At 43.9% G+C, this 9,893-nt stretch overlaps 1 protein-coding gene across 2 annotated transcripts; it reads right to left on the bottom strand.

The window, feature by feature from the left end:
- Positions 1 to 1,618: 1,618 nt before the first annotated feature.
- LOC308102971 (core histone macro-H2A.1-like) lies at positions 1,619 to 5,343 on the bottom strand (the record flags this gene model as incomplete). 2 transcript variants are annotated; one of them, XM_080452823.1, is made up of 2 exons in its annotated part: positions 4,776 to 5,343; positions 1,619 to 2,165 (listed from the first exon to the last, which is right to left on the bottom strand). In XM_080452823.1, exons 1-2 carry the CDS (start codon positions 5,318 to 5,320, stop codon positions 1,619 to 1,621), a joined length of 1,092 nt encoding a protein of 363 aa, XP_080308949.1. In that variant the 5' UTR covers positions 5,321 to 5,343. The 2 variants fall into 2 exon arrangements, with proteins under 2 accessions (XP_080308949.1, XP_080308950.1); XM_080452824.1 differs by having other exon boundaries at positions 1,619 to 2,188; positions 4,838 to 5,343.
- Positions 5,344 to 9,893: the final 4,550 nt, after the last annotated feature.

Here is a 9,893-nt window from a genome sequence, read left to right as displayed (position 1 = left end):
GAAAGTACTCCATCTATAATAGTTAGTTATAACACACGATATAAACCATTTTGTCCTGCAAAAACATCGTCTCCAATTTGAATCTTTAATTGTGTTCATTGCTAACAGGAGTAGAACATATTATGTACAAGGGTCCAAATAATCTTATTATATTTTTTCTTATTATTTCTAAAAAGATTACTTTTGGGATATAAAAGGTTTCTGCAGCACAAAAATGCAACGAAAATCTTCTCTCCTGTAAAGAAAGGTAACAAACCGACGGGATTTCACAACACACAGCACGAAAAATAAATCTGTTCCATCTTTCCTTCCATGCCTGTCTCCTGAAGACCAAATAACCGCAAACCTTACGCCTGATTTACACTTCGCTGCATGCCAGTGTCCCGCACATAAAAGGGCGGATCCACAAGCTCACAAAGTGGATCAGTGCGACGCATTGTGAGCTTGTAGATTGGCTATCCCCGGTGCGAAACACGATAAGCAACCAGGCATAAACCAGGCTCTATCTTTCAATTATCATTAGTATCATCAAACGGCAAACCTTTTTATATACAGCACCATCAACACGAGAGATGTTCCAATAAAGCAAGAACTGATAACCAGAAAGTACACTCTAAGTAAAACAAAGGTCAGAATATTTCTTGCATTTTGGAGTTCAAAAGAAAGAGGATAGTTACAGCTTATATACCGCTTGTCACGTGCGTGAACCCATATTCATGTTTGGCCTTCTTCCGAAGCCTTGTAACCAAGGACTTACTATCTTTACGTCGTACAGTATGTCATACTAAACATTACAACAATGGTTCCCAACCTTCTTTTTGGATCGAGGCCCACTTGAAAATCTTCTAAGTTCTGAAAACTAATTTTTCAAGATTTTAAAGAGAAGAACGATGTAAGGAATGATAGCCAGAACTCGCGTTCTGTTCAGCTGAGTCATGACACAGCTGAATTGTATCACTTACAGTATGACTACGCTGAGGAAGGCTTTGTCACGTTGCCTGCTTGATTAATAAAATGAGAAGTTCCTGAAATGGACATAGGCTATCTGCTGGCTATCATTCCGTACATGATATACATTTGGAGCTGTGCACCCAAGTGCAAGTTATTGATATTGTTTTTGTGCGTGGAGTTTGTGCTCGTATTCCTTCTAGTTTAAAGAAAAAGAATACCATGACTTTTTTTTTAACATTATAATTTGTATTATTATTAATGCTATGTTATCAATAAAGTCTTAAGTGTTTTGCCGATTATTTGGGGGCCCACTATCAATATCTTCACGGGTTGGGAGTCGCTGCATTAGAAGTTTATCCTTAAACTTTAAAAGACAGCTTGGATCTCTTTTGTGGAACTACGTTTGTATGAAAGCTGAAGGAGCAGCAGTGCATTTCTACAGTACATTAAACACCACAGAGGAAAATAAATCCAGAAAGGATTATAGGAGAAAATAAAAACATAATGCAAATCAATATCCCGGCCTTTTCTTTTCTTCATCTTGTTTTTTTAAACAAAACACTCTTTAAACAAAAATATCTTTCCCATTTTCTGGTAAAAATAAAAATCTAAGAAAACGACGAGGGGGCATTTGGGAGTGAACAGGAGGGCAACAACAGTAGTTATTTTAGCTCGACTCCAGCGTGGCCATTTCCTGCACATAGATCCCTATGCTTTCACTGTCGAACAGCACAAAGTACACCGTCTTGATGGTGGAGGACATGGTGGCCACGAAGTAGGTAGAGATGGCCTTCAGGATGAGCTGTGCAGCGGTCTGCTTGGGGAAGCCATTCCTTCCACTGCCAATAGACGGGAAGGCCACTGATTTGAGCTTCTTTTCGTCAGCCAGTGCCAAGCAGTTCTTCACCGTTTTATCTAGAAGCTCTTCACACTTGTCAGAGCCCCAACCTGGACTGTTGCAGTGGATGACGTACTTAGCAGGTAGACCGAAGCCAGCGGACAGCACAGCACCAGCTACCTCTAGAGGGCCATGTTTCTTCTTCAGCTCCTGGACGGCTTCAACAAACTCCTTACCTCCTTTCATCTCCAGAGCATTACCTACTTCACCACCTGTATAGAGGGAGGAGTTGGTCGGGTGAACGACAGCGTCGCTATCCACGATGGAAATGTCGGCTTGCACAACTTGCAACTTTTGTCCCAGGAAGAGACTCTTGCTGGAGAGCACGGTTAGTGAGGGCTGTTAACAAAAAAATTTGGACACGGCTCACAAAAGCGCCAAATTTTTTCTACATGCTCTCCATCACCATAGGTTTCATTTTGGAAGGGTAGCCACGTCATCAAGATGGCAGAAGGCGGCCATCTTGGATTGCAAAGATGGCCACCATGTAATATCTATAATTGCCAATATCTCGGCTTCCAAGCCACTTAGAAGGTCAATCTTGGTGTCAAAATATACATTTTCTGGGACAAGGAATGCAATAAAACTATAGGGAATATCAATAAGTGACTAATTCTGCCAAGATTAGATAATTTGGTTGATTCTGTCAATGTATGTACATAATTTTCAGACACATTGAAAAATGGAGCATGAAGAGAATTGAAAATTATTAGCTTCACTTTCCAGGATAACAACATTCAAATTATTTGTCACATTGACAACTGCAAAGATCTGTGCAATTCCAGTGTGCCTTCTTGCATGAGCACCTTGCACCACAAGGTCTTTTACAACCGCACTTGACCAGTTCATTGCAGGCTTTTGACGCCATCGGTAGAATGCTCCACACAGGAAGCCAGACCTGGTTGTTGTCATCCAATGTCCATCCCCATCCTTCTGGACTGGGTGTCGGCTGCTGGGCCAGTTCAGATGTGGCCCAGATCCCAGACTGGTAGGCAACTCGCTTCACGTGCTGCAGCAGTGAATCTTGCGTTGGTGGAATGTGTTCCATCGTTTTGTTCTTCTGGCAGAACAACTCTCGTCGTGCTTCATTGACAGATTCCATATCACTTGTCTTATCATACATGATGACTGTGAAACGCTCAAGAAGCTGAAAGTGTTGGGCATCTATGGTCACAGAAGTGTATGGATTTTCTGCCATGTAGTTGAAGGCCTGGGTGACCTCAGGGTAGGACTTCCACGCCACCCATGCTGACTTCTTCCCTTTCCCGCTGAATGCTGATGTTGTGTCACAGCCTGTGTAACAGTGGAAGACGGGAAGTGCTGTGGACTTGTCTTTGCCCAGAGCATGGCAGATCGTGTTTATATGAACATAGGTGTAGTTCTTGCCAGTGCCAAAAGCAACCCAGATGTCTGCAGCTGGATACTTGGCGAGCAGGGCATGGAACTTGCCGATGAGGATAACGACAACATCCGTATCCACAGTGCGTATCAAGCAGGTAAAACACTATCCTGGTGTCGGCCTCTTCATGGTTACATGGCAGCATCGAGTGGCTGGTGTCTGTGCCGACCACTGTGATGCCATATGTGATGAAGACCAGCTTGCCCTCTGGCCAGGCAGTGGATGCAATCTTCCCAGAGAGAAAGGCAAAGAGTTCCTGCTTGTTTGTAGGATCATGCAGGAAATCTGACCAATTCCCCGGCAGCTTGTTCTGACCAGCCACCTTCCGTCGTATCCCTTTGCCTCGCTTCTCCCTTGTTGACTCTTTTATGCTGCTGGTGATGTACGTATCCCAGACCACATCAACTCTTTTGGAGATATCCAGGTGTTTCATGATGTGGGGAACAAAGACACAACTGGCATATTCGTCAAATGTGGTAATGTTGGTAGTGGACAGGAAGTGCACCACAGCAGCTCCATCGAGTACTTTGACATCAAACGTAGCTGGAGGTTCTTCTTGTGTCTTCTGTGTCAGAATATTTAGCAGATCTGACTTCTTTCCCAGCCGTAGTTTCCCTCTGTCAGATAGAGAGGGAGGGTATGGATGGTTTTCATGTTTAAAGAAGGTGCTCATGTTCCCCTCTCTGTGTTGCGTGGCTATATATAACCGGGAGAAGAGTGCCACATCATCCTTCAACATTGAGATCTGCCCTGCCTGCTTGGTCTTGATCTTGAGTGTTGGGCATCTGAAGAGAGGCAGTGAGTTCTTTTTGATGGGCTCATGAATGGAGTGTGTGCGGTCCATGATCACTGTCTTATGGTACTTGTCGTACTGTTCTCTGCCCACTGATTCCACAGTGCGGACTGTGTTAACCACTGACTCATCAATCACATTTCGTGTGTCCAACATTAGAAGCTCGTGGCTATCATCTAGGAACGGATTGCCCATCCCACTGATGGTGTGCACAAGTGCTAGTGTTTGCTCTTTGAACGTCCTTTGTGTAGCCATTCCTTCTTCATGGTGGTGTTGTTTATTTCCTTTTTCTAAAAACATACTCCTGCTCAATAGTCAGATCTGTCAAAGTTTGATAAAAATTCATACCAATATGTTGTGCATAATCTAGCCGACACATACATTTTAATACAATTGTGTACATATATGGCCAGAATCAACCAAATGATCTAATAATGGCAGAATTAGTCACGTATTGATATTCCCTATAGTTTTATTGCATTCCTTGTCCCATAAAATGTATATTTAGACACCAAGATTGACATTCTAAGTGGCTTGGAAGCCGAGATATTGGCACTTATAGATATTACATGGTGGCCATCTTTGCAATCCAAGATGGCCGCCTTCTGCCATCTTGATGACGTGGCTACCCTTCCAAAATGAAACCTATGGTGATGGAGAGCATGTAGAAAAACATTGGCGCTTTTGTGAGCCGTGTCCACATTTTTCAAAAATCGGGTCTTACCTATCCTCACTAGGTGAAACCATCTCCTGGACTGCCCTCTGTGGTGCTGTCTGCTGAAGCCGATTTGCTCACCTCACGCTGCTTCTTTGCCCTTCCTCCTGTCTTCTTTCCACTCAGCTTCTTTGTCACTGGCTTCTTGCCCGTCTTGGGTTTCTTCTCGGGAGCGGGTGAGACGGGCGTCTCCAGCTTGCCCGTGGCACCTCTCTTCTTCGCCAGCAGCTCTGGGTGAATGTTGGGCAGGACGCCACCCGCTGCGATGGTCACGCCCTTCAGCAACTGATTGAGCTCCTCATCGTTGGCGATTGCCAGCAGAATGTGTCGCGGGGTGACCCGGCCCTTCTTGTTGTCCCTTGCTGCGCTACCCGCCAACTCCAGGATTTCGGCGGTGAGGTATTCGAGGACAGCGGCCATGTAGACAGGAGCCCCCACCCCGATGCGATACTTGGGCAGGCCCCTCTTGATGTAGCGGAGCATCCGTCCCACAGGGAAGATGACCCCCGCCTTGGTGGACTTGGAGGTCTTAGTCGACTTCTTCTTTCCTCCTCGGCTGGACATTGTGCTGAGAGCACCGACAGCGTCAGGTTTGTCAGTCGCTCGGAGCTCGCAATGGAAAATGACTAACGCAGCAAACCCACCCTGTCAACTAGTAACACTGATGCCTGCATGACACTTCGTACTGATCAGTGAGCATCCACCCTATTTATTGTGGGTTTGGTCTACCCATGTGGGTGTAACATTCTGTTGATTAATCTTGTTAATCAGCAGAATCTGTTCACTTGGTACTGTCTCAGATGACGCAACTCAGGCTCCAGCACTGTTTTTTAAGAGTGGCTACTGTCCTTATCTGATCTAATCAATCAACTCTCTCAACACTCTCATGTGGCATGTGCAAAGTCCCCTGGTAGCTTCTTAGAATTGCATATATTTGTACTTATTATGGCTGAATATCCTGAAACATTCTGAAAATAAGATACAGGAAGGCACTAGAGGGCCACATGTGCAGGTAACATGCCAATACAAACGCCACCGTTACATCATAATAATGGATTATTCTACAGTGGCGACCCTTCTCTGCTGAGCATGTGACCCAGGTCCCCCTCATGTTTTCGCTCTACTACATATCTCCCACGAAAAGTTGGTTCGCCGAGCTGAACCAACTGAAACCAGTGATGTGGTCGACCGTATCTTCAATGCCATGAACGGCATTTTTACTTTTTTTTTTAAATATTTTTAACCCATTAAGACCTGGAACGCATCTGTGCCATTTTTTTATTTGAGCTAAAAAGCATTATTTTACAATTTGGGCTATTCAAAAATAGCAGATATACAAGCTCATAGCGTGGCACGAGTCCCGCGCTATGAGCTTGTATATCTGCTATTTCTTTCTATAATCTTGAAAATATGTGCAAATCTTTTAAAGCGAACATTTTTAACTCTATTCTTTGCTTCTGGGGGTCCCTGGAACAAAATATTTTGAGATGGGAGTCCGCGGCCAAATACATATCATTTTGGGGGTCCTTGACATGAAAAAGTTTGAGAACCACTCGTTCGTTCGTGTAGGGCTACACAGGCAATTGGGACATCAGCCAAGAAGTGGTATCATCATCCAGTTCAATGAGGCCGCTGACTCCATGTGGTGATTTGAAGATTGGGCATTCATCAATAATATGTTCAACAGTCTGTGGTTTTCCGCATTCACAGAGATCAGTGACAGACACTCCAATCATATGCAGGTAGATTTGGGTCTTTGCTACTCCAGACCGAAGTCTGTTGAGGTTGACCCAGGCATTCCGTGGTAGGTCACACCCAGGTGGGTTGGTTGAAGGAGAGTTGATGAACTTCCTCAACGTGGATGTTGACTTGGACCATTGCTTGTTCCAGCAGTCAAGGATCCATCCAGGGTGTGGAGGGCTTGTGGTAAGGAGTCTCCTAGCTTTGGTGGAGAAGTGTTTGAGTTTGAGTCTCTGGTGGCCATATTCAGCAGGCGGGGGAATCAGGCTTGTTGGCTCATCTGCACTCTTGCAGGCCAGCTTCAAGGTCAGGAAGTTTCGACGGAGCTCTGGAGGTGGAATGCCAGACAGTATGGGGAGGAACTCGACAGGGGTTGATGGTAAGGCACCACTAATTAGCCTCATGGCGGTGTTCAGCACAACATCAATAGAGGCTGTATGGCTGCTGTGACTCCATGCAGTATGCCAGGGCAAGGGTAGAGGTGCGCAGGGTGGTGAAGTATGCACCCCACCCAGTGCCAGCCAGTCTCTTCAGGAGGTTTACACGGGCAGCGGTCTTGGCAGCAACTTGTTGGATGTGTGGCTTGAAAGTAAGGCTACGGTCAAGTGTGACACCAAGGTATTTGGGGTTGGGGTCATGCCTGACATTGGTGCCATCGAGTGTAATGTTCAGCATGGTATTGGCACATCTATTGGCAAGATGGAACACAGAGCATACTGTCTTGGGCAGGCTTAGCTTGAGGTGCCATTTGTGGAAGTACCCGCTCAGTAGTGAGAGATCTTTTCCATGGGCATTCTCAACCACACTAAAAGCTTTGTCACCAAATCCAATGGCTGAGTCGTCGGCATATGTGTATTGAGAACCACTGACATAGTAACACAAGTTTAAAACAAAGAAAAAGGATTTAGAAGACATTTGTAAAATCGGCTTCAGGACTTAATGGGTTAACCGTAAGCCTATAAATGCCGAAACAATTGCAGATCTATTAGCTCACCACACATCAGAGCTTGCATGACACCCTGCTATATCAGGCATATAACTCTATAACCCCTAACCCCTAAACCCCTAAACCTAACCGACGTCAAAGTGTCTGATCCTAATCCTAACCTGAATATTTCCCTAATTGTAGGCTAAAAACTCCCAATTATTTTTTTTGTAATTCACAAAACAACCATTTATGTTGTGAGGACCAGGCAGGGCCGGCCGCTGCTATAAGCAATATAAGCGGTTGCTTAGGGCCAAGTTTTTAAAAAAATGTTATTGTCTCCGCCGGAGGCGGAGAGTATGTTTTCGCTTCGTCCCGCTGTGTGTTCACCTCCCTCCTAGCCAAGGTAACATTGGTCAAGCTCCACGTGACACGTGTCAATATGTTGACACCAATGCCTTTGATTGGCTAGAGGGACGCATGACGAAATAAAATCCTATAAATACAGTAGGTGTGTCACTTCAAAAAGCCATTTATGTTTTCTGAAGTGAGGTAAGACAGGATCAATCAGTCTTGATTGGAACAGTACCTTCCAGTACAAATCACCCGTCCGTGCGCGTGTGTCCCCCTCTGAGAATTAAAATAGCACGGGTCTGCTGGCGGAGACTTGTGCTCTGAGGAGCACATTTTCTAGTTTACTTTCATATTGTAATTATGTCATGTATCTCCTATCCAACAACTAGTGTTATTATTTTAACATTCAATAAAAATAAGAAATATCTCATGACGAAATCCCCCGGATTTGTAACTTTTGGGTTTTTTTTTTGGTAGGCTACCTTAATTCGGTTAATTCGGTTAATTCTGGGCCTCTTTGAGGTACTGAAAATATTGCTTTATAAATAATATATTTATTTATTTAAAGCATGTCTCCTCTGTTTGTTTCAGATAACAAAATAATCACAGCTTAATAATTCAGCTTTTTAACAAAATAAAATAACATCTCTCTCTCAACAAGTCTTATCTTAGAACAAGTGAGGTACCCCATTATTCAAAATAACCTCTCATGTCTATAATGTAAAAATGTAAAAAAAATGCCTCAAAACCTGTTAATTATAAACAAAAGAAAATAGAGAAGTAGCCTGTTCTTCAATGTTATAGCTCATTCTTCAAAATAATGTCTCCTATAGCTAATGTAAAAAATATAAATAATGCCTCAACATTTAAACAAAAAGAAAAGAGAGGTAGATAACAAAATAATCACTCATACAAATATGCTCTATAATATTTCATGTTAAGCTCTGTATGAACATTCAGCTTTTTAACAAAATAAAATAACCTCTCTCTCAAGTCTTAGACTTGTCTTAGAACAAGTAAGGTACCCCATTATTATACATTATTATAGTCGGTCAATTTGGCAGAAGAAGTCTCGCCTTGCACAGCTTTCTTGTGCTTTGAAGTGGCAATATGGGCTTGCAGGTCTGACGAACCTTTATTTGCCATGGAGACATATGTTCCTGCTTTGCAAACAGTACACTCTGCTTCACATTTGTCACGACTCAGACGAAAACACGGGTACTTTTTGCGCATTTCATCTGTGAAGTTGCATTTGCGTTTCGGCATTTTCTCCGCCTCTGTCTGTGTAACTTTTCTCAGTCGGGGAGCAATGAATGACAGGCAGCGCTGAGCACGATGTATGCTGTTCAGTGTGTCTGTGTGTGTGTGTGTGTGTGTGTGTGTGTGTGTGTGTGTGTGTGTGTGTGTGTTTGGTCACGTGTGCCGGTAGTTACGGTAAATATTCGGACATGGCAACACTAACAATGTGAACAACTCGTTCGCAATTTACAAAACCGGGGTTACGGAAGTACCATAGTTAGCGCTTTCATTGTAAGAAAAAAAGAAAATCCCAAAACACCGGACATTTGAAGGATTTTATGAACCCCCCCGGACAGGCCGGACAGCACCCCAAAAGAGGACATGTCCGGGTAAAAGAGGACGTATGGTCACCCTAGCTTAGGGCCACGAAAACCCTAGGGACCAGGACAATTGTCCTCACAATTTTTATTTCTCAACTTTCTACTATCTTGTGGTGAGATTTGGTCCTCACAAGTATAATAGTACAAGTACAAGTACAAGTTCAAGTACACACACACACACACACACACACACACACACACACACACACACACACACAGACCAGCAGTGCATGTACACTATCACCTCTTTCCCTCTGTTTGAACACACACACACACACACACACACACACACACACACACACACACACACACACACACACACACACACACACACACACACACACACACACACACACACACACACACACAGTTCCAGAGTCTGACTGAGAGAGAATGGGGTGTGAATGGTCCTTTTATTCCTGTTACGGTGGACAGAATTGGCTACCATTGCAGTTTGTCTTCATTTCCATAATTCAATTTCACACAACATTCACACTGT

Source organism: Gymnoscopelus braueri, assembly GCF_963280865.1.
Source record: "Gymnoscopelus braueri genome assembly, chromosome: 2".
NCBI classification, from domain to species: domain Eukaryota; kingdom Metazoa; phylum Chordata; class Actinopteri; order Myctophiformes; family Myctophidae; genus Gymnoscopelus; species Gymnoscopelus braueri.
This window is presented reverse-complemented; position numbering and strand designations above follow the sequence as displayed.